Source organism: Ophidiomyces ophidiicola, assembly GCF_022830035.1.
Source record: "Ophidiomyces ophidiicola strain CBS 122913 chromosome Unknown scaffold_33, whole genome shotgun sequence".
Classification (NCBI taxonomy): domain Eukaryota; kingdom Fungi; phylum Ascomycota; class Eurotiomycetes; order Onygenales; family Onygenaceae; genus Ophidiomyces; species Ophidiomyces ophidiicola.
Window position 1 is genome coordinate 129,478 of NW_026054673.1, and position 22,676 is coordinate 152,153.

The 22,676-nt window shown below is 45.9% G+C and overlaps 7 protein-coding genes across 7 annotated transcripts; 2 read left to right on the forward strand and 5 right to left on the reverse strand.

The window, feature by feature from the left end:
- Window positions 1-31: 31 nt before the first annotated feature.
- Window positions 32-3,088, reverse strand: FIG4 (phosphatidylinositol-3,5-bisphosphate 5-phosphatase; the record flags this gene model as incomplete). Its single annotated transcript, XM_049254937.1, has 1 exon — window positions 32-3,088. The coding sequence occupies one exon, from the start codon at window positions 3,086-3,088 to the stop codon at window positions 32-34; it is 3,057 nt and encodes a 1,018-aa protein (XP_049106104.1).
- A 347-nt stretch (window positions 3,089-3,435) lies between these two features.
- LOZ57_005912 (uncharacterized protein) lies at window positions 3,436-4,907 on the forward strand (the record flags this gene model as incomplete). The annotated part of the gene is made up of 5 exons (XM_049254938.1): window positions 3,436-3,625; window positions 3,688-3,835; window positions 3,891-3,963; window positions 4,020-4,144; window positions 4,208-4,907. The coding sequence occupies 5 exons, from the start codon at window positions 3,436-3,438 to the stop codon at window positions 4,905-4,907; spliced, it is 1,236 nt and encodes a 411-aa protein (XP_049106105.1).
- Window positions 4,908-5,159: 252 nt separating this feature from the next.
- LOZ57_005913 (uncharacterized protein) lies at window positions 5,160-10,492 on the reverse strand (the record flags this gene model as incomplete). Its single annotated transcript, XM_049254939.1, has 11 exons — window positions 5,160-5,431; window positions 5,488-5,539; window positions 5,601-5,931; window positions 6,007-6,128; window positions 7,200-7,598; window positions 7,654-7,722; window positions 7,783-8,209; window positions 9,175-9,287; window positions 9,372-9,623; window positions 9,693-10,405; window positions 10,474-10,492. The coding sequence occupies 11 exons, from the start codon at window positions 10,490-10,492 to the stop codon at window positions 5,160-5,162; spliced, it is 2,769 nt and encodes a 922-aa protein (XP_049106106.1).
- Window positions 10,493-11,002: 510 nt separating this feature from the next.
- Window positions 11,003-12,200, reverse strand: SFC1 (Mitochondrial succinate-fumarate transporter; the record flags this gene model as incomplete). The annotated part of the gene is made up of 5 exons (XM_049254940.1): window positions 11,003-11,610; window positions 11,675-11,873; window positions 11,934-11,983; window positions 12,046-12,093; window positions 12,146-12,200. The coding sequence occupies 5 exons, from the start codon at window positions 12,198-12,200 to the stop codon at window positions 11,003-11,005; spliced, it is 960 nt and encodes a 319-aa protein (XP_049106107.1).
- A 2,674-nt stretch (window positions 12,201-14,874) lies between these two features.
- LOZ57_005915 (uncharacterized protein) lies at window positions 14,875-16,326 on the reverse strand (the record flags this gene model as incomplete). The annotated part of the gene is made up of 2 exons (XM_049254941.1): window positions 14,875-15,799; window positions 15,857-16,326. 2 exons carry the CDS (start codon window positions 16,324-16,326, stop codon window positions 14,875-14,877), a joined length of 1,395 nt encoding a protein of 464 aa, XP_049106108.1.
- A 1,926-nt stretch (window positions 16,327-18,252) lies between these two features.
- LOZ57_005916 (uncharacterized protein) lies at window positions 18,253-19,699 on the reverse strand (the record flags this gene model as incomplete). The annotated part of the gene is made up of 3 exons (XM_049254942.1): window positions 18,253-18,797; window positions 18,845-19,457; window positions 19,505-19,699. The coding sequence occupies 3 exons, from the start codon at window positions 19,697-19,699 to the stop codon at window positions 18,253-18,255; spliced, it is 1,353 nt and encodes a 450-aa protein (XP_049106109.1).
- A 1,325-nt stretch (window positions 19,700-21,024) lies between these two features.
- On the forward strand, window positions 21,025-22,202 carry LOZ57_005917 (uncharacterized protein; the record flags this gene model as incomplete). Its single annotated transcript, XM_049254943.1, has 3 exons — window positions 21,025-21,070; window positions 21,128-21,840; window positions 21,900-22,202. 3 exons carry the CDS (start codon window positions 21,025-21,027, stop codon window positions 22,200-22,202), a joined length of 1,062 nt encoding a protein of 353 aa, XP_049106110.1.
- Between the last annotated feature and the right edge of the window lie 474 nt (window positions 22,203-22,676).

The following is a 22,676-nucleotide window of genomic DNA, read 5'->3' on the forward strand; positions in this document are numbered from 1 at the left end:
ATATTCACGCATTCAGTACAGCATACAATATCTATAAGTCGATTCCCTGCTTAAACAAGCTTTTACCTCTCAACCACTGTCGGTACCGTTTATACCGCTTTTTATCATAATCTTCTTTTATGACAGTTAGGCCTTCATCTCCAACGTTTAGGAACTCAATATAATCCGCGAGATTGTCCTCCGCTACAGCATCGAGAGCAGCATCGTCTAGAAGAACTTTATTCACATATTCGGCTAGGTCATGGCTCTTGTTATCTGCGGTTGCTTCAACTGGCGATTCCGACGTGACAACCAATGGAACTTTCAATGGATGGTTTATATATCGCTCGTATTCCACAGCTTCTGAGGTGGATATACTAGGATTTAGTGAATCGGTGATAAGTTGGTTGAAACTATATTGATTCTGAACTTTGGGCAAGTACGAATCCGAGTTATGGGAGATCAGGAGTGGAGGAAATGGTTCTGTCTTTATAATGCTGCTCTGGTTGGGTGCCCCGTTCTCGGTACTTATCGGTTGCTGGAGCCAAAGACGAAGTGGCTCGGATGAAGTAACACGGTCTTTGCTAGAGGTACTAGAGCGAGCATCCTCGATGATCCTCTCAAGTGGTTCTTGAATGGCAAGCGCTTTCTTTCTTGGAGTTTTCTTTTCGCGGGAATCCGCGGTCTCATGGTCGGCGCGAACCACAAATGGACTTAAGTCGTAACGGCCTTGTTGAGTAGACCTAAAAGGAAGATTATGGAGTGTAGACTTCATTTTAAAAGAGAACACCTTTGAAAAGGAGGAGACTGCCAATGGTCTATAATATTCAAGCCAATAGTCATCGAAGAGCCGTATTGGGGCTTTTGAAACTCCTTGAGGAAACATCGTCGGAGGCATTTGGCGTTTTTCCAAAAATTCCGGTGTATACCAATTGATATAATTGTGTCTATTGGAATTCGCCCACGCTCGAGGGCTCGAATGGTGGAGATGATAATCCGTCGAAAGGTCCCAGAGCATCGGCTGATCATGAGTAAATACATAGTTCCCCAGGAAGAGATTATACGCTTCCTGCCTCTGGGCGTCAAGAAATGAGTTATTATAAAAGCGTTTAAAGCTTTCCACCATATCCCTTGAATGGCCAGTCCATTGGTTCAGCTTTCGATATGTGGCCATTGTATTCACAAGATGTGATCCGCCGTATTGAACTGCTATCGTGTCGCCATGAGCATGCCACATATTTGTAAACATATTGATAGCATCGGTATCATAGGCGACAGATGTATCATCGATAATTCCGAGAGCATGTAGCTGATGCCCCAGAGCTCTTTTGGCAATGACAAACTGAGCAGCATTCGTCCTGTCAAGACAGTCAATGCAATTCGTCCTAGCGATACCATTTTGCATTTTTAAACCTGTTTCAGAATTGTCTCCATTTTGGAAAAATCCCGTTTGTGGAATGATATTTTCCGCCATCTTTTCTAGTGTTGCAATCACATCTTGATCCGAGCTTTTCGACGCTCGACTCATATCCCATGCTTTATAGATAATCTTTTTATCATCTGGGAGAAACTGGTTGAGATATGTAATCGCCCGGGTATACTCTACAAGCAGTTTGGATTCCCTGGGAACTCTCTCTCTTGACTTTACAAGATTCAGGACATATATGGGAGCACCATATCTGTGAAACAAATTGTTAAAATGAAGTGCCGCAGCAGAGTAGAACGGATCAACAAGGTTCAGCTCAATATCCGGTTTTGGACTAACCCCGGTATTATCCTGAGTCCAGTAAAGCGGAATGCTTCCCCTGTGCTGAACATAAGAAGTATACTGTCGATTACAGTATAACTTGGGCCCTGGGGCATGGAAAGAGGTAGTTAACATCTCCGAAACTATTTGCTCGGTCTCCACATCGTTAGCAACATAACCAAGGTCATTGGCACCACGTTTGAGAAAGCGAGCGCCAGCAAAAAATCGGGACCGCCGAGCAATGAGTGTAACAAACACAACTCTTCCATACACCGAGATTGATGATTGATCCACATAGCCATGGATGATAGGAAGACACCAGTCGTATGCATTCTTCAAAGAAGATACGGCGGGTTTCAGGAGGTAGTCATTCCAGACGAACATTGAATTGTGATTTTGGTGAAGTGCGCGTTGTATACCTTCCCCAAGAGCTTTCCGCTCCGCAGCAATATTCTCCTGCAACGTTCGAGTAATGTTGTACGAATAGCTGAAGTAAAATGAACGCGTCAAGTCAACATTGTTCATTATACTTATGAACCTTGCCTCTTCCGCGTGCTTGTCCGATTTAGTCCTGTTGCCGCTAAGTGAGCTTAATGGTACCAATTCTGTATCGTCAATCTGGTAGATATAATGACCTCCAATCATTGCAACTTGGCTGCGTTTTGTTACAAGTAACATATAATATGCACCGGTGAATTTTATGAATCCAAGCAGCCCCCAAGCGCTACAGCGCAGTTTTAAGCCGCCTGAACTTTTATTTCCATCGTCGACTGCGTCAAGAAGTTGGTTCATCTCCCTTTTGGTATACACGGTGTCATCCTCGGCAACAGTAAGATCATCCAGCCCAGAAGTCCGGTCAATTTTCAAAATGCGAAAGCGTTTATCAAGCAAGTCCATTCCGACCATATAATATCGCGTAGAAGTCTCATATAGGGAAAATTTATGCATTGTTGAGATCCCGGTATCACCGGGATATTCATCACATGCCTCACGGCTTAGCTGAGCCGCAGCTGGAGAGGAGGATCGTTGGAATGATTTTGCAATATTTGGCTCTTCGTCAGCACCGTCTCCGTCTGCATCGGGAATGTGCATATCTATTGAGCTTCGCCGTTGATATAGTAACTGTGGGAAGGCAGGGGGAACATCTTCAGCGGTATTCAAGTTCAGTCCTGGCTCAGAAGACTCAGGCCGTGGGGATTGTTTCCCCTTTTTCTGGGACGCCGCCTCATCGCTGTCGTGTAAAATAACAATGTCAGGTATGCCATTGCTGCCAGCCTCAGGGGGAGCTGCCGAGCGATCGCTTAGAGAGACCGTTTCAGGCAGAGTGCTGACTGGAAGTGGAATGTCATCAAAACTTTCCATGACCTATTAAAACCAGCTTATGCGAAAGGAGGCATTATTAGCGCCTCTCCAGATCACCAGAAGTTATGATATGGTACAGAATCTAGACAAGCAACATTATATCGATACGGAGTAGTTGATGTTTGTTCATCATATGACATCATACCTAACTAACTAGTTAACTATTGATTAGTCAGCCGATAGTTAAAGTTGGATGATTATATGTACGGAGTACTCCGTACCTAGTCAACAATGAGATGTTACGACTTCATAGGCGGCATCAGGGGCTTTTGGTTGGTTGAGCATTTCGAACCTTGCAAGCGTTCGATACCGTCCGACTACCCAAAGACAAAAATAAAACAAAAGCGATGCCCTCTTCTAAAAATTATGATATCGTGGTCTTAGGAGCCACTGGATACACCGGAAGGTGTTGTGCTGAACATATCGTTCAAAACCTCCCTGCGAACCTAGGATGGGCTGTTGCCGGAAGATCAGCCCAAAAGCTCGAGGTGCTTGTTGCTGAGTTAGAAACAATTGGGAGTGATAGAAAAGCTCCAGGTACAAACCGCTGTATTTTATAACTACTGTAGCTATTACTAACACATCCTTTCGGCCTCTAGAAGTGCTTCCTGTTCAGCTTGACGGCTCTGATCTAGACTCTCTTGCGAAGAAAACGAAGGTTTTAATTAATTGTGTGGGCCCGTATCGCTTGTACTCAACGCCAGTGGTAAAAGCCTGCGCGGAAAATGGCACGCATTACCTTGACGTGTGAGCCTCCTTGTGTCGTTACATGAAATTCCTCAGCCAATCTTGCTACTACTAGGACTGGAGAGATTCCATGGGTGAAAGAAATGATTGAGAAATTTGATGGTGTGGCTAAGAAGACGGGCGCAATTGTCAGTGGCACTTTATTTACATAAACATTGCCTCCTTACCAACTTTGAGACTCCAGATGATACCAACAGACGGGTTTGAAAGTGCACCAGCGGACCTCGTGACTTGGTCAATGGTCAGATTGATCAAACGACAGTTTGGAGTTAAAGCAAACGACGTTATCTTATCCATTTATGACCTGAAGTGAGCGTAATATTCTATCTCATGCCACAAGAGAAACAATCTAACCTCTAATTCTCCTATAAGGGGCGCCGGTATAAGTGGAGGAACTGCTGCTTCTGTTCTAGCTAGCTTTGATTTCCTATCGCTGAAGGAGATTCGGGCTACAAATGACCCATATTGCCTCTCCGCCTCGAAGCCAGATAAAATGCCATCAACACCTATTATGCGAAGGCTTTTTGGTGCGCATTATGTTAAAGATATTGGTACCGTTACCACGGCTATTCCGGCAATGATAGATACTCCTATAGTGCACAGAAGCAGCTCCCTAATGCCTGATTTGTACGGGCCAAATTTTCATTTCCAGGAATTTACAAAGGCTCGGAACACTCTCTTGGGTGTTATCTTACACTGGTGTATTGGAATCGTTGCTGTCGGCCTTATGCTTCCGCCAGTCCGATGGCTGGCGCGGAGATTCGTTCCCGAGCAAGGGCAGGGCCCTTCGAAAGAAGATACAGTTTCAGACCATGTTGAATATCGCGGTGTAGCAACTGCTATTTCTGGAAACAAGCCTATCCGGGTTCTAGGGAGGCTTGCATATCAGGGAGCCGCGTATCCTATGACAGGCATGCTAGTGACAGAGGCGGCTATGGTCCTACTTTCCAGTGAAAGGGTTGGCACAGAGCTTACTGGAGGCTTTTTAACTCCAGCCGTATTAGGTGAGGAGTACACTGATCGAATAGAAAAGTGTGGTGTTGTTATCGAAACTCGGGTTCTGGAGGGCTAAATTTTTACTGAATCTCCTATCTCCCTATTAATACTATGTTGGATAGCTAACTGGTGGAAGATGGAGTTTTTAAAATAACCAGAGATGTCTGTACATAATATATAGTGTAACTTTATACGAAAATTCTAGCACATATATATCAACCTTTAGGTTATTGGTAAAGAGCACGATTCAGAACTACACTTTGTTCAGATTACGCCTGATCGTTTGCTGCACAGCAGGTATCGACACTCAAGAGGTCTTGCTACCCTACTACATCTTGCTGCGTCCCCCGAAGGCCACATTTTCGATCCAGTTTGAAATAATTGCATTGCACTCCTCAGGCTTCTGCCATAGTGCCCAGTGCGTGGCATCGACTTCCGCTTGTGTCAAATTAGGAATATATTTTCCCATGTTCTTTGATAACTCCGGACGCAGAGCGTCATCCTTCGTCGCTCTAATGAAGAGAACTGGGACCTCCCACTTTTGGCCAATAAGCTCTAAGTCCTCCTTGTAATTTTGTTCACGAGTCCGGTACCAATTTACTATTAAAGAGATTAATAAAACATAACCAAGGGCCTTGGGACTAGGCCAGACTTACATGGCCCGTGAATTCCGGTTCTGGAGTACTCTTCCACATAGTAATCAAGTTCCTAAAAATTAGGTTAATTTGTTTCATATCCATTTAGAGATGACTATGGCATAAAAGAATACCTCCTCACTCAAAAGGCGTGAGGGCCGCAGGTTTGGGACTTTGTCCAATAGTGCTCCCTTCGTTACATCAAAACCGATTTCTCCTTCTGGTGTCCGACCCCCGAATAGCGCAATCAAGAACTGGCGGATATCATTCTTGGTTTTGATTTTCTTTTCCAGCTCTCCACTTACAAACTGAAGCTGGTACCCAAAGAAAGGAATACGAGTTGCGACCAGTTTGTCAAGAGGGACGTATTCCCGATGCGGAGGTCCATAGGGAGTACAGACAGAAAAGATATGGGTGACAAAACCTGGACAATGGAGTGCAATGCGATAGACGACAAAACCGCCCCTAGATTATAAGATATAGGTCAATAAGGCGATGGTAGAACAAGGAAAGATTTTGGGAACTTGTGGAGAAACAAACCAATCATGACCCCCAAGGATTATTTGAGAGGTGCCCAATTGTCGTGCTAGCTCTTTCATATCTTGAGCACATTGTTTGAATGCATAGCGAGGAGCGGACTCTTCAGAGAACTCCGGGGCTTCCTATGGTCATGTAAGCTCCATATATAACATAAGAATAAAATAGGCTCGCACTGTTCTTCCATAACCAAGACAATCCGGCACCACGACACGAAGTCCCATATTCAACAGAGTGGGAATCTGATACCTCCATCCCATAGAAAGATCGGGAAAGCCATGGATCTATAGATTGACGTTCAGAAAGTAAAGAATGCAAGAAGCGGATTGCATTGGAAACGACTACATGGGCGGGGAGAAGAATGAATATTCGGGAGATATCACAGGTTGACAAACCAGAAAGATTGTTGCCCGGTAGTCTCCGTTCGGAGGCACTCCAAGGAGATATCCTGGTCAATCAATGATCAGTTTCAAGCTATGCAGAGGCAAGGACAATCAAGGAGCAATTTATGAACAATCGCCCTCAGATATATCGCAATATAGTCACACCCACCATATCTTGTTCCATTAAGGAAAGTAGAACATTTTTGGATGCGCGGATCGCTCCAAACGTTTATCTTATCCACTGCCATGACTGATTTAGAGGTCGGATAGTAAAGGATGAGAGGCAACTGAAAGGTTATAAATCTTATTGACTCAGTTGTGCGCTCTTACAATCACCGTATCTCCATACCTGAAGGCCGAAATCCTTGCGGAATACTCCGTACCTAGTAGTTAGCTGCTACGCACAGAGCTCTGGACAGATACCCGGCCTTGATGTCGCCGGGCCGAGGTTGACAACACGTGACCGGAGTGCTTCGGGCGCATTTTGGATGATGCAATTGATAATTGCGAATTGTTATTAGTGGCCACTTTGATTAGGAACGTATGCTATTTTGGCGCTATCAACAAAATTTCTGGCAATAAACAACAAACGTGTTAATACAGTAGTTTGAAATCATATCGAAATCGAACTGATGAAAGTGCAAGAGTTGCAAAATTCCCTATAGATATCGTGGATAGAAAGCCAAAGAAACGAGGCACTGGAGGGCGGAAATAAGATGGTAATTCGAAATCCAGATGCAGGACCCTTTGATAAAATTTTTGCGAATAATATGGAATGACATGGGTCATTTCATGTTTAACCTAGTAAATCACTGTGTCCTCTTTGTCCTCTAGGACAACCTCCCCTGAGTCATCCTCATGTTGCCTAGTATGAGCCGTTTCCGTACTATGATCGGGAATGGTATTTTCATCGTTAGTAGTAGGCTGTTTCTGGGTGTCTGGAGCTTCATCGTGGTCAGTATCAGTACCCACCATATCCGGATTTGGAACCTTGTTAGCAGATGGCTTCATCGTAGACCCGGTATCTGTGGACTCAGCTGCCGGTTGCACCTCATCCGGTGATTCTTTATGCTCCTTGTGCTGCGACCCAGGCACGGGTCCATCGCGACGGTCGAGCGCTTCAATTTCCCTCTCGATTACAGCCTGCGTTTCTTCAATCTGTGTCTTGATAACATCTTCGTCTTCAGGGCGTAGCTGCCATGGCTTATAGTACTAAGATGAGTTAGTACAGGGCGTATGACTCTCCTAAAATTGTTGGCGTGCGTACCAGCGTTGGTTTGGTTTTGGTTTGGAGAAAATGAGCCATCGCTCGCATGTTTGCGTGTCGGGTTTGGATCTGGGCATTCCCATAAGCATAATAGGTCTACCTCACGAAGAAGATAATAATAAGACATACCGACTCTCTTTCGTATACTCTTTGTTCTTCCTTTCTCCGAGCCATTAGCTCTTGACGTTTCCGCCGCGATTCTTCATTGTATTCTTCATCCTGTTTCTTAAGCTTTGCTTGTTGTTTTCGCTCGATATCTGCGCGTCGTTTCTGTGCAGCTGTAGATGACGTCTGTGAAAGGGTCCCAAGTAATGCGCCGAAGAGTCTTTTGCCCCTCTTCCGCTCATCGTCTGCACCCCCTTTTCGCCGCGTAAGTGTTTCTTCTCCCTGTATATTACTTTCCGGTGCTGTAGGTGACTTGTTGGAATCCTCCGTAGTGCTCACTCGACGCCGCTTGCTATGATTTTCCTCTTCTAAAGGCGCCTGTCTTCTTTTCAAGGGCGTGTCAGGACTCGGAGGATCCGGATCAGGCAACGCAACGGCTGAGGCAATCGAACTATATTGCAATGATTGGCTAAGTATTCGCAGAGGAGAGTTACATGCACTTACCCTTCTGCCATCTTTTTGAATGAGCTCCTGATCTACCTCTCAGTGCATCTTCAACGAAGAAAGATGGGGATTAGGTTTGGGACTAGGTTGTTTCTGGGATGATCAAGCCAAGCCGATTGATTCGTCAGTTAAGATCGCCATTTAGACTCGATTACATAATCATAAAAGTCTTGGAAGCTCCGAGAAGCATTCACATTAAAGTAAGCTGATAACAACCAATTCTTCCGCCAGACCTTCGTTTCCCATCTAGCACTTTGTACTACATTCATTCAAACAGCCTTCCAGCACCGAGGGATCATCATGTCTCGCCATCATCCCGATCTTGTTATGTGCCGCAAGCAAACCGGCATCTCCATCGGCCGTCTCTGTGACAAATGCGACGGCAAATGCCCCGTCTGTGATTCCTACGTCCGACCAACTACACTCGTTCGCGTATGTGATGAATGCTCCTTCGGTAATTATCAAAACAAGTGCATCGTGTGTGGCGGTGAAGGAATTAGCGACGCGTTTTACTGTTTTGAGTGCACCCGGCTAGAAAAGGACCGGGATGGGTGCCCGAAAATTATCAACTTGGGTAGTTCGAGAACGGATTTATTCTTCCAGCGGAAGCAACATCGGTCAACGGCGATGTGATCGGTTCCCCGCCCCACCGATTGATTTTTGTGGTGGCGGGGTTCGATGTGTTTTGTCGACTACAAACACTGAGCATCATGTGTGCTGTATAATCTACCTGGAGATTGTTATGCGGCTACGAATGTTTGTTTCTTGATTATGAATGAAGAATCGGTACAAACAACATGTAAGAAAAGAATCCTCGTCCTGCTACAACTGCAGAATTTATAGGAAAGAGGACGTTCTAGAGGCTAAAATCGGCAAAATTGAATTCTTCGCGACAAACTCTTCTATAATTACCGCCCTGGTCTTCTTGGTCTCGCAAAGCCTCGCTTGGGCCCCTCATCTTTCGGAGGGCAAATCTCTTCTTCCAATCGTTGCTGGGTGATATCATCAGCGTCAGATGCCTCGATCTATTCCGCCCATATCAGTATTCAGCAAAAGGATGTGATTATGGAATAGTGCAAGTCTTTTGCATCGGGCCTATGGGAACTTACTTTGTGCGAAACGTTCAATCCTTGTGCCGCAGCGACCACCAATGTTCCCGCACGACAACTGGCGTACAACATACGTTCCTTTATTGCAGATGACGATGGGCAGGTATAGATGAACAAGACTGCGGAGGAATTTGGATGGCGGTAAAAGGTATACTGAGGTTTCGAGCTAGGAATACAACCAGCTAGCGAGCCAGGAGTAACATTCGATTCAATGGAAACAAGTGTGAGAGTCTCCGTTGGAATGTCAATGCCCTTTTTTAGTTAGTTTAGCGAAAATACAATAGAAATATGATAGCACACTTCAAAAGGAAACAGACTTACCAGTAAAACAGCTTCTCCTTCGTTATTCTGCAAGCCCTGGAGGGCTTCTTTCACTCCCTCCCCAACTGGAAACGCAATTCCTTTGATATCGGCTGGTCCATCTGTGCCCGCAGTGCCTCCAATCCCAATATCTCTCCTCCTTGACATACTTCTCGCCTCATTCTCCGCCTGTCGGAGCGCATCCAGCTCTCTCTCCTGCTCACCCATAACAGCTTGTCTCCTTCTCTCAGCATCATCCGCGCCTTCACCAGTGCCATTTCCGCTTCCACCCCTCGCGGCATTCTTATCCGCTTCTCTTTCTCTCCAGACACTCTCGCTCAAGACCTCCTCTTCGTCAGCTGCGAAAACAGTATCGCAGAATTTCTTGGAGCCTAATTCGCGAACCACCGTGGCACGGGTGCTCGCGAAAAGCGTCTTAGCACGTACGGGGCTGTTCGAGGGAATGTACGTGAGGGCAATCAGTTGTGACTCCGCAGAATCTTCTGGCGGAAACCGGCGGAGAAGAATGTATAGAGGGGTTTTCGGCTGGATGACATCCTTCAGGGATGGGAGTGAAGAATAGAAACACTCGAGATTTGCAGCGCCATCAGTTATAGAACTAAACGGTATAGGTTGCAAAGGGACAAGCTGTTCGTTTTCGATTGTTATGGGGAGGGAGAAAAGCGAGGGCGTAGAGAGGAAGGACGCGAAGGCATCGTGTAAATCGGAAGACGCTGCATATAGAAAAAAGCGATTAGTATAATATGGACTGCAGAAGCAAAAGGCGATCTTTCCTAATTACCTGATATCCCAGACTGCATGGCTGAATAGTATTGACAAGCAGTGGAAGGTATGGGGGTTGTTCATGCAGCTTGCGGGTGGTGTTGAGGGGCAGGCCAACCTGCTTGTGATGCGTCACAGGAGCCCCACCCCCTTGCAAACCGCGCCCTGCAAAAGTATATAGAGCATGATACGGAGTACAGAGCCCGTTGCAACGAACCCATAGCTCTCTGAACTATATTAGAAATGCCCTTATACATATCATATCGGCTCATCAATGTACATGTGCTTTTTAAAGGGCAGCAAAAGTCTATCCGGTGAGAACGGTATCTGGGAATGCCAAAAGATGCCAGCCACTCAAAACACCTCCAAGATGGAAAAATGCAAAACAAAAGAAAAAGAGGTATATACACAGCGCAGCAAAAGAAATCGGTATTTATCTCTATTCCCAAAAGCACTTGAAGAAATGGTATCACGGCATATATAGGAATCGTGATCTAGAGGCCAGGTACAGTCCACAATCCGGGTAATGTCGTTGCCTCAGCTCTCGTTCACTCTTCATACTTCCCACCAACAATGGGAAGGGTGGATTTTTCTAGCTTCTCTCTTAAGAACTCGTACACCGTGAATGTGACAGCCTGGCCGGGTGCAACTCTCATGACACGGGGCGTGATACCCTTGTAAAATGCCCTGGCACCTTCTTGCTTGAACATATCGCGGGAGATCGAAACAATGCGCGACATTGCGGACTGTCCGGGTTCGCTTGGTGTCTTTTGCAATCGCGTCTTGATCGTATCGATCGGTGCATTGGAGAAGGGGCCCATGGCGCCAGAAATGAGACCGATAAACATCGTCTGATAGGAGGGAAGCTCCTTATACTCCGGCTGCCATTCTTGCAGTAACTTTTTCAATTCAGTATATGCGGTAAAGTTGGCGGCTTGGTTGGTACCCTGGCGGAGCGCAGTGAGCGATACTCCACGGTAAAGGGCGCCGAATCCTTCTTCCTTTAAGACTACCAGCAAAGCGTGAGGGGCACTGCGATACTTAGGCGTGTCGAGGGGATCAGCCAAACTGTGGCTTTGAGCTTGTAATCGGATCTTGATTACTTCCATGGGGGTGACGACTGCGACTGCCTCCGTAACACCAGCAGCAAGACCAGCTACATTCAACTGTGAGCGCACGAACAATCGTGAACAAGACAAAGTCTACGGGATCGGCCGTACCCAGCATGTTACGAGAACTGCTCAGCTTTCCCGTTTCCTTATCCGCAAGCATTTCCTTGTACCAGCCATACGAGGTGAATCGAATGGCCATCTTCGGGATAATGCCGCTCAACACTGCACCGAGACCTTTGTATAATCCCAGAACTGTCTCTCTCCGCACAATCTCTTGTCCGGTAGCGATAAAACCACGAGGCTTGACCTAAAGCTTCGTGTTAGTTGAGGGGTCCTTCGTAGCATGGGTCATGTTCCCGCTACTCACGCCAGGGGCCCGCGCTTTCCTTGAAAGCTGCATTCGGACCTTTACAGTATCTAAGAAATGGGAGTCAATCAGACTGCGTGGAATTTCTCAAAGCACCAGTGGAGGCGCATACCTAACGGATGGCACACGAGGGCTTCCATCATTCCGGCACCACCACCAGCTGCCAGATTGTTAGCATACAAGGCGACATAAACATGCGCATGATCTCTCACCGATCAGATTCACTGCTGCAGATGCAGGCTTGCCATTCCGGTCTTTTGAAGCCATTGTGCTAATTGTCTATTTTCAAATGCGCCGCAAGCAATTTTACAAGAGGAGAGGAGATCAAGGTCGCAAGCTTGAATAAACAGAAAGGAAAATGAGAAGCAGAAGAAAACACACGGTCAATTGACCAGAGATAAGTCGAAGGTGAGTCAATTGGGGCAAGTGAATGTACCGAGGATGGTGGGAAATGGATCCTTTTCAATAAGCACAAGCACCGGGTACCCGAAACGCCGCGGGTTTCTAGTCAGACCAAAGAAACTTTCTGGAAAGGGAGATGCTGAGAGGACGGACTGGAAATGAACCAGAGAATTACTACGAATTTTGATTGGCGTGGGCATAGTATAAACATTTTCCCTGGATGCCAGTGGCGGGGCGTGTGAGGCCCCAGACAGCAGGCTGCGAGTCGAGCCGAAGCATGGCCCGGCCGCACAGCTTATCAGATCTGGATGGGCGGAACAGTTGCTTCCCCACATTGCCAGCGGCTAGGGTAGGCAAGAATAAATAATTAGACTGAGGGCGAGGGTGGGATGTAGCAATAAGCCATGCAAGCTCAAAGTCAAAACGGAACGCCAAAAAGAATCCATGCCAGCTGTCAACACAGCGAGTGCGGGAGACATAGTGCCGTGAAATCGATAAAGATAGAGAGGCCAAATCAACGCCAGTAGTGGCGGAGAGGCCTGGGAGGAGCATTCAGGCGATCAGGAGCGCCATCCAGCTGACTAGGTACTGGAGAAGATATGGAGCACCCACAGCTCCGAGGCTCAGACACGCCGTCCACGCACGCCCGGAGCTCGACGATGCGCGTCGACATCACCAGCCCCGCGGGCGCCCCAGAGTACTTAAAGCCGGTCAGCCCGCCGTCGCGCTCAGCGGCGCGTTGGTGTGCGGCGGGCCAGCATGTGAGACTCACATGTTGTTTGCGGCGACGGGCGCTGACTCTCCGCCGCCGCCGCCAAGCCCGGGAGTTTTCGGGCCCGGCTGCCTAACTCATGGCTGACTAAGCACGGTGTGTTGTACCGTCGCGCCGCTTTTCCGCTGGCCGGTACGGAGTACTGCGGCCCTTGCCGACGACCACCGTAACGCCGGCGACGGCTGCCGGATTATGTCAGCCACCGCCAAGCCCCACGCCGTTGCGCCAGACGTCACCGCCCATGCGTGCTCAATCGCGATGCGAGCGATCGACGACCGTGCCGTGTGTTTGCGAGAACAAAATAATGCGATGCGACATCCATCCATCAGGGGCTCAGGGCTAATGTTCCACTACCGCATCGTGTCTGGCGATGTGTCTCTTCTTGGTCCGTCTCTTTTCATTTTCGCAAGGCATGTTTCTCCGCGCCCAACCGCATCTGAAATCGATTATCCCGCAGCTATCCCTGCTCCGGGTAGCATTTGCGCAGCTTTTGAACTGCAGGTCATGTTTCTCAGGGGAGCATTTCCTTTTGAAACCATGCTGCTCTCGCGATCAAATTTCGCCGTATCAGTCACTGGGACCGTTGAAAATTTCACCGTCCCTACAAGGAGCTGCTAGCAGCCACTTTTGACCTCTGACACGTAGCTACCTTCAGCGCACATTTTTCTATCATGTTGCGTCTAATATTGCAGCCTCTCCAGATTTTTAACTGGACAATTATGACTGCTGTCTCTTCTCTCAGCTTGGTTATCTGGCAGTGTATTCTCAATTGAATCCTGCTGCTAGCCCCCTACCCAGTGGCTGTGACAATCTCGAAATCGCGACATCCAGTTGCACAGGATACCGCATGGCATCGCATGGTATTTCAGCCACAATACGAGTGTGGTATGTCTGGCATGCTGGGCGAGTGACCCTGAAATGCATATCAGCAGGGATACCGAAAATTTAATAAATGAGCCCTGAGATAACTATCTATGGGTGTTCAGTGTATCCATTCCTGCTCCACAGAGACGCCGATAATGTAGAGCTTTTTTGCCTGCATTAAAGTCTTGTTATCCTGCGGAGTACTCCGTACTGAGTACTAATACCGCTACTCCTTAATTTTGTTGATTCTAGAATACCATTAGCTTCGATAGACTACCGCAAGTTCTTTGCTATTAGAGAAATTTCAAGCCACAATAACCAAGCCTTATTATCTAATTGAAAATTCAATTACTAGGCCCGAATGAGTTGGAACTTTTTCTGATATTTGTAAATACTCAGATATCATTCATTAAAGTCTTACCTTAGGTCATTGTTTTTTCGAGAAGATACGGCTCTCTCGATTGGAAACATCTTCAAAGGCTACCTAGCATCCAACTATTAGTGAGAACATAGAATCTGATGAGACCCTTGTTGAGACCTTTCTTTCAGCCAGTTGACTCCATATGAGAAGTACCTTAGGCTGCAAGATCCTATGGATTGTTATCCTTTAGGCTGAGTGGATCGCACTCTTACACTGGTGACTTCGTGAACTATTAACCACTGGCCGACAGCCTCCTATTCCATATAGTCACTATACCATTGATATTTTGGATTATACTCCCTATAGAAAGTGTTTCATACAAGCAAAAACACAGTCACTTGGTTGAAGCAGCGAGAGAAATTGCCAGGCAGCAGGTATCAAGTGAAACATAAGAAATATTCTTATATACAATACAGGATATAGAAATGAACACTAAAAACCACAATTGCACAACCCCCAACGATATAGCAATGTTCTCTCATTTATATATAGCTCACTTTGACGCCCATCCCAACGGTTCCCCGAATTTTCTGCCAACCGGAACCGGTAACTCGACGTATCCGTTCACGAATATCCGGCCGTCCTAACGCCATTATTATACCCGTCACAACCAGAACGACTCGCAAAAGGAACATCGGACTCAAAGACATCGATTTGATCATACGTTTCAAAAGGGTAATCAGTAAGCTGCTCAGATGCTGGACTTGTCTCAGGGCGCCAGGTTTCGATTGCTCCTTTTTCTTGCTTCGTTTTGAGGGTTCTGGTGAGCGCGAATAGGATTTTATGGCTGGCTTTGTTCCCCGTGGAGTTTTGAGATGACTATTTGGATTAGTGTGCTCGATACCGTAATCTACTTCGCTGGCTATTCTCGTGTGGCCGTTTACCGTACTGTCACTAGTTGCTTGTACCTCGGCTCCTCGCTTTTGTTGTTGCACCTCTTTCTGACGCTGCTGCTCCTCTAATTTTCTCTTTGCCTCCTCCTCCTCCTCTTCCTCCTGCCGACGGCGCTGTCGTTCTAGCTCCTCTTCCTTTTCTTTCTGGAGCTCTGCGGCACGTTGCGCATCTTGTTCCTTATTTTGCTGCAAATTGTCCAAGGTCTGAAGAAAAGTCTCTTTTCTCTCATCGTCAAGTACTTCACTTAGGTTGATAAATTCTTTTGCGTAGTCCCATTCGTCGTTTCGAGGTAGAATGTGTAAAGTGAACAATTCAAGTAATCTCACTCGAATTGTTAAATCCTTCGGAGTATCTGCACCCCTAGAAGAAGCTATTCTTCGCTTTCGTTTTGTAGGAGATGAATCTTCGATAAAATCAAAGTTCAATTCTGGACGGCCGTACGATGCTAGATAATTTTCGAGCCGCTCTTGGTTCAATGTCTGGGTTGGAGAGTGATTTAGAAGAAGGGTTGCCCTAGCAGATTAAGCAGTTAGCGAATGTATATAGGAAGAGTCAATTTCCAGCACGAACAAGTTATAAACAACATCTGCATCGACGGAACCTTCTCTTCCTTTGTAGCCAACCTGAACTACAGCCTCCCAGACTTCTCCGTCGCGGACCCTGGAGGCCAGTGATTTCCACTCCTTCTGACCAATTTCCTTTTTGCCCTCTTCCGGCCCCAGATCGACAATGGAACTCAATAATGTGATATAGAGATTCCAGACTTTGATTCGCAGAGTGCTTGGTACCATGGCGATGGGCGCAAACGGCCCGGTCTCGACGCTGGTTCCATTTGTATTTTCCTGCTTAGCCAGGTCAGGTGAAGCAGTTATTAGTGGCTCGATTACCGAAAGAGCCTCCTGTAGTCTGCGGGTGAGGAAGAGTTGAGAAGCTTGTTTGTAAATTTGCTGGATCTGCTTGCTGGACGCACGTGATTGGGGTAGAGTGGAGGTCGAAAGAAGCTGTGATTGGGATGTGGACGATACTCCATCATCAGACATCGTGCGAAGGCGTTTGACTATAACTAAGGGTGGTTGTTGGGTAGGTGTTTCTTTATCCAAGAAGGTGAATATGGAGAAGTTGGTGCATGAGCGATAATAATGCGCCGAGGTACTCCGTAACTTCGGCGGATCGAACGATCATGCCAAGCCCACTGACTAATCCGGCAGTTAACTCCAAAAGCTCCACTAAACTTTCCTCAGACAGTTCGAGAAACCCTCAGAGTAAGATACCCAGCATACACAGCATGTCAAAAGTGGCGGGAGCCGTAGTCCTCTGCGATGATTCTGACTTGGACTCTGAAGCCTTTAAGCCGTTAGACAATGGCTAGGAGGAAGTTGATGCCAACCACTTGTTCATTTCGTCAGATTTTCTAGGGGAAGTGGCTCGGGGCCTGGATGAGCGGATGACCTGGATGCATGTACTGGGGACGGTTGTTATGGCCGTTTCTGAAGTCGACCAAAGGGATGCCGTCTACTTCTTTTTTTTTGATGGTCCCACACTCAGAGAAGATTAAGCTTGACATTGATTACTGTGACCCTCAGGGTGATACACTTTTACGTTCTACTTATCAGTCCAAACTAGGTGTTGATATCCTAATGGCATCTGGCATGTCTGCTCATCAAAATATAATTCCCAGAATGCCCAGTCAGTCATTTTCCTTTCCTCTGTGGTTTCGCAATGCTGACATGCTGCCTGCTTACAGCAGAAAACAGCACATTGTTCACTATCCCATTGATTCATTACAATGATGACGCCGCAAATTATACCCTAGCACATCTACATCAGCTGGCCAAGCAGCCAGACCACCACAGTGCCTTTCCACCCCATGCTAACCCGCAAGTTGCGCTATCACCTAGGCGAACAAGTTGAAAACTATACAAAGCACATCGAGCAGCTCTTCACCCCAGGAGCTGGTCGTCAGCCTGTGATGGAAAGGGGGACCCAATATTGCATTACCATGCAGCCACCCCTTTTGAATATGATTACAAGGCAGGTAAACTATTGTTTTTGTGGCTAATTGAGGTTGGAGTGGTCCGGGTGGATATAAATACGCACCAAAATGCCAGATGAAGTGCAATTCAGATTTTTTCTGGATGATCTTGATGAACTCCCTCCTGCATGGAACTTCCGAGAAAAAATCATATGCACTTCCCAATTTTCAAGACTTATCAGCTGAACCAAATTTCAATTAGATGCAGGGAAGTGTGAATAGTTAGACTTTGCTGCCTTTGGCTGCATTGCAGACAAGCACACTTGCAGTGTGCATGCTGAATATTTACTGAAGACAGTCATATATGCTTCTATGAAGGACAAGAATGGGAACACAGCAGTAAAATTTGCAAAGCAGTTGGAAGTGATGAAATGCTGCACCTGTTACCGACAGTAAACTAACAGTGAACAGTTCTGTTACATAACGAGCAGATATCACCGCCTTATGACTATTCGACCACGATCGGATGATTAAATAGTAAAACCCAGGGATCTAACAGGCGTAATATGTCCTGAACCGGTGTGTTAAAAGCCCCGATTGTTAGTATCTTCTCGTGATCTGCAGATGTAATAATAATAATATGAATCAGACTCCAGCGGAAATATTTCTATAATATTTTAAAGGATGCTCTAATAGATCTATAATCCCGCTCACTTCCCATACGACTAGTATAGTTATCAATAGTGGGCTCTTGATAAGACAACATTTGCTCCTGCACCTGGTTGAGGTCTAACACACTACTCGTACTTTGGTCATGCGCAAGGCAAAGGCCGGTTACCTATTTGGTCTGATCCTTGGGCATTTGTTCATAGATAATATCGAAGTGATGACTAACAAGATAATAATTGAGCTCGACCTGCATGACGGAGTTCTAATGGCTCTTTTTCAGTTTCAATGCGGAAATGGACTTGTTTTAGAGGGGAAAAAAACGACTTCACGCTGTTAGCTCACAGAATCGCTCCGCAGTTCCAAATACCCGAAGCTTATTCCCATAGATCTTCCAGAATTCATTATCGAGCCGAGGCAACAATTCCCCCTTTTCAATTTTGAATTCAATCATGCGGTCTCCACCTGAAGTCGTGAAAGTGGTCGAATTTTCAAAAGAACTTTCACAAAAACTTGAATCCGATCCGTCATCGTTCAACTGATCAAGTGTATCATATATTGTCCTGTGGGCAAAAGCCAATTTTGACACTAACACTGGTTCGGATTTTTTGCGCTTTATTTCCTCTGAGATTGATGATAGCATTAATTTATCTGCGTACTTGGCAGGAGATGGACGCAGAATACTTGAATGCAGCCTTGTTTTGTCTACCGATTGGTTCTCATTTAAAGACGAATCCTTGGAAGGAGCATCGGCTTCCTGGGTATTGATATGAGCTACTAGCCGTAAGAATACCCGGGCTGTTACCAGGCTATCATAACCAGCTTCATGGGGAACTTTGCGACCTATGTATTTTGTATATTTTGGATCGACAGCTTCAACCGCTGTCAGTATTTCCAACCAAATAGAAGAAATGACTTACTGATTACAGGCATCTCCTTCGTGGCGAACATCTCATCAATCTCTTCAAGTGTCGATGATGGCAAGTCAGAACCACAATCAAAGGTGGCTAGATATTTTGTATCCACTACAGTGGGAAATAGGCCGTGGATGATGCTTAAGAATTCTTCCACTGTGTCTGGTAGATTCCCAAAGAAACAACTGTAGAAATTGACCAGGTCAGTAAAAAGGTTGTGACCAACCATGACCAACTTCTTAGCCTTCAACTTTTCTTGCAAGCGATCCGAATATGCAATGACATTTTGACCAGAGCCAGAATGTTCGCAATCAGGACTGAGAAATGATCGAGGAGGGAGTTTTGACAAATCACCACCAATCATGGCTTCAACTACCCATCGAAACCCCATTTGCCTGTATATACGTTCTCGAACATGTATCAATCTTTCTTCCAGGATCTTTTCTTCTCTCTTTTGATTATATCGGATAACATGGATGAAATTCGATTTTCCAATAGATACAAGTCCAGGATACTCTGAACGGACAAGCTGATGTACCAGCCGTTTGTGAAAATTGGTTATTGTTATGGGCGTGGCAGATCTCAATTCAGGACCAGGAATATTAACATAGAAGGATGTCTTTAAGAATATTAGCACAGTCGTGATCGCGAGATCATGAGTCTCACATCTACTTCGTTAACAAAACCATCAAGTAAACGGCGAGCCTCTTGAAGGAATATCGTATATTGCGAGTCTAGATCGGTAAGACGTATATCGTCCAAGGACGCCAGCCGGTGATTTCTTTCAAGGACCCTGGCCTTTGCATTTTTTTCCTCTTCTCTGGAAATATACACCACCCCCTCTGTGAAGGGCGCCTCCATTCGAAATCCGCTTTTTAATAAGAGACCGATTGCTTTTGGTTTTCTTTTCTCAGTACTTTAAGCTCTCACAAAAGGAAAGGCGACTAACCGTCACTTTGATAAGTCCATGTTCTCTCTAAGCCTAACTTTGGGTCGAGAATCGGATCGAGATAGAAATTATAGGGTCGGACTGTATATGTCCCTATTTCCGTTGAAGGTCAGGTGCTGAATGCAAATGCGTGTTTGGCTAGGCAAAGAAAATGCGCAAACCCTCATCCACATTCTCCTTGATGAACGTCAATCCAATTTGCAGCACCTGGTACTTTTCTGCCGCCTCTTTGACTTCTCTATATTTTGATTGAAGGTCTCTCCCAGTGCTTGAAGCTGTGTCTGATACTGGCTTGCGATTTTGATTGTTGAATATGCCAGAGAATTCTAGATCTAGTGCAACACAGCAACACTCGGCTATATCATTTAAAAGCGAAGGTAGAATATTATTAAATGTGGATTTGGTTACATCCATCTTTGCCTCTCAAACGACTGAATGTAGTTGAAGGGCCCCGAAGGCAGGATCTTTTGAATTGATGATTCATAGTTGGTGTTCAGACAAGAAAACGTCAAGTTGGTGATTTGGGCGATGGAACAAAGCAGATGATTGCAAGAGTGCAGCCACATAGCCTTGCTGCCTAAGGCCCTCATACTGGTATTCAGAGAATAATACAGCTACAACCTTTCTTCCTCGTACATCAAATTCTCCATTGCTATAATTCAGGCACGGAGCAATATATATTAACTACCAATCTACGATGAATATCTTTGTGGGTACAAAAATAGATTAGCACTAATTCTTTCCTATGAAAACGCCACTGTAGCCTTAAAGCGACTAAGCGACTTTAAGGTAGAACTCAGCATCTCTGGAGTTTTACTTCCAGGTCTCTCAAATACCATTGGTTCATGGGTTATCGAATACCATTGACCAAGTGCCGTCAAATCGGAAATGGCATTTGTACGCAGTGACTATCTAACAGTACGCCTTGGACATTGAAGAAGGTACCGCTAGCGAAAATTGACTGCATTGCTTCTCTAGGCACTATAAATGGTCAATTTGCCGTAACGAAACGAAGCAATTGATGATAAGGATTCGGTGCCGTGGTGAAGGAAGAACTTCGTTTTTGAAATTTTTAGAGGGTTGAAGTCCCCCGCTTATGTGATCATTTTTGCGCTAGGCTGTTTGGGAACTAAATTGCCAAGATTAAATTTAGCCCTAATGCCTATTGGAACTTTTTGGACAGGACAACAGCAAAGACTTTGATACTAGCAGGTGGTTGCACCAGCACGAGAGGAGAATGTCGGCTGGATCTAATGGCGTTCGCCGTATAGCGAAGTTACTATGTACGCCCCCTTCTGCCTTATTCATCTTCAATTGAAAGCTAACCGGTTCTCCTTCAGCATCGAAATCGACACTTGATAGAGCAGTTTGTAGAAGCTGTCAAGAGAATCTCAATCGCCGGAGATATTCCTCTGTTGTAACTACTACCTCTTCACCTATAGATTTGCCCTCCGACCTACCGCCCCCTCCGTCCTCCCCGGCCACAGGACCGACAACCGCTACATCAACGTCTCAATTTCCGTATACCATCAAAGCAGGCGTACTTCTTTCACGCACTCCTCAAATTACCCGAGACTTAACGCCCTTTGAGAAATCATTTTACTTCTATCAGCGTCGTCTTAACGAGCGCCTGGCACTTCCCTTCACTCGATATTTCTACTTTAAACGAGGCACTCCAGCCGACGTTGAATGGAAGCGTAGATATAAGGACCGACAAACCGCAGCAAGAGATATTGGCAATTATAATGCCTATTCTAAAGATGCGTGGAATGACGAGTTACTTGTCGGGGCTGTCGAATCGGAGCCTGAACATCAGGTAGAAGCACTACTGGCAGACGCTGAAGGGTTCGTTACCTCAGAATCGGGCGACGCGGGAAGCAAAAAAGAAGAAATGGCGAAGCCTTTATCGAGATACTCTAAAGCAGACGAAAGTGGTGACCAAAAAAGCTTGGATCGCCTATTGAAAAGGACATTATACCTCCTCGTTCAGGCAAAAGAAGGATACTGGAAGCTTCCTAGCGTGACAATAGATGGAAAGGAAAGCTTACGAATGGTAGGTTCTTCAAGACCCCTATTTAGTATTATGATTGCCTGACTATTGTCTTGTGGCAGGCTGCCGAAAGAGGTATTTCTCAGTCTGTAGGCCCAAACTTGAACACCTGGATGGTTGGTTACCACCCGGTTGGCCATTATGTATTCAACAATCGCAAACCAAAGCAAGACCCCGAGTCTGGCAACCAGCTTCTTGGAGAAAAGACATTTTTCATGAAAGGCCGCATCATGGCGGGCCAAGCTGACTTGTCAGCCAATACCGAAGGAATTGTGGATTTCAAATGGCTCGCTAAAGAGGAGATCGAAAAGCACGTGAATTCGCAATACTGGAGCTCTATTAAAAATATGCTAGCAGAGCGATAAGCTAGCTATCATGATACATGAAAGTGTTAAAGCGAACAAGCCTGAAAGACGAGTGTTTCATCCTCCCGAAAAGTGCAACAGACTGCTCTCGTTGCTATGTATTCTTGTATACTAGATTTGATAAACAGCAAACATTCCCTAAGTACTGTAATGGTGCCTTCTGACGTCTTATACTGTTGTTAATTTGCTTATAACACTAAACACCCCTAACCCACAAGCGCCTAGAATATGCCCTTAGCCACACAAATGAAAATGAAGGCCTTATTTAGCAGTAAACTTCTGGGCCTGGATCACAGGCTGCTTTTGCGTACTCTTGGTGGTGCTCAAACTCTTCCCACACATCGCACATGCTAATATGGATACTTAGTATTGGGCAAAATAGTTCAATCAGGTATTGAAAACATACAGTTTTTTGAGTAAGCACACCGCTGACAGTACTTTCTGCCAGCCTCTATTTTTGTCTTGCAAGCGTCG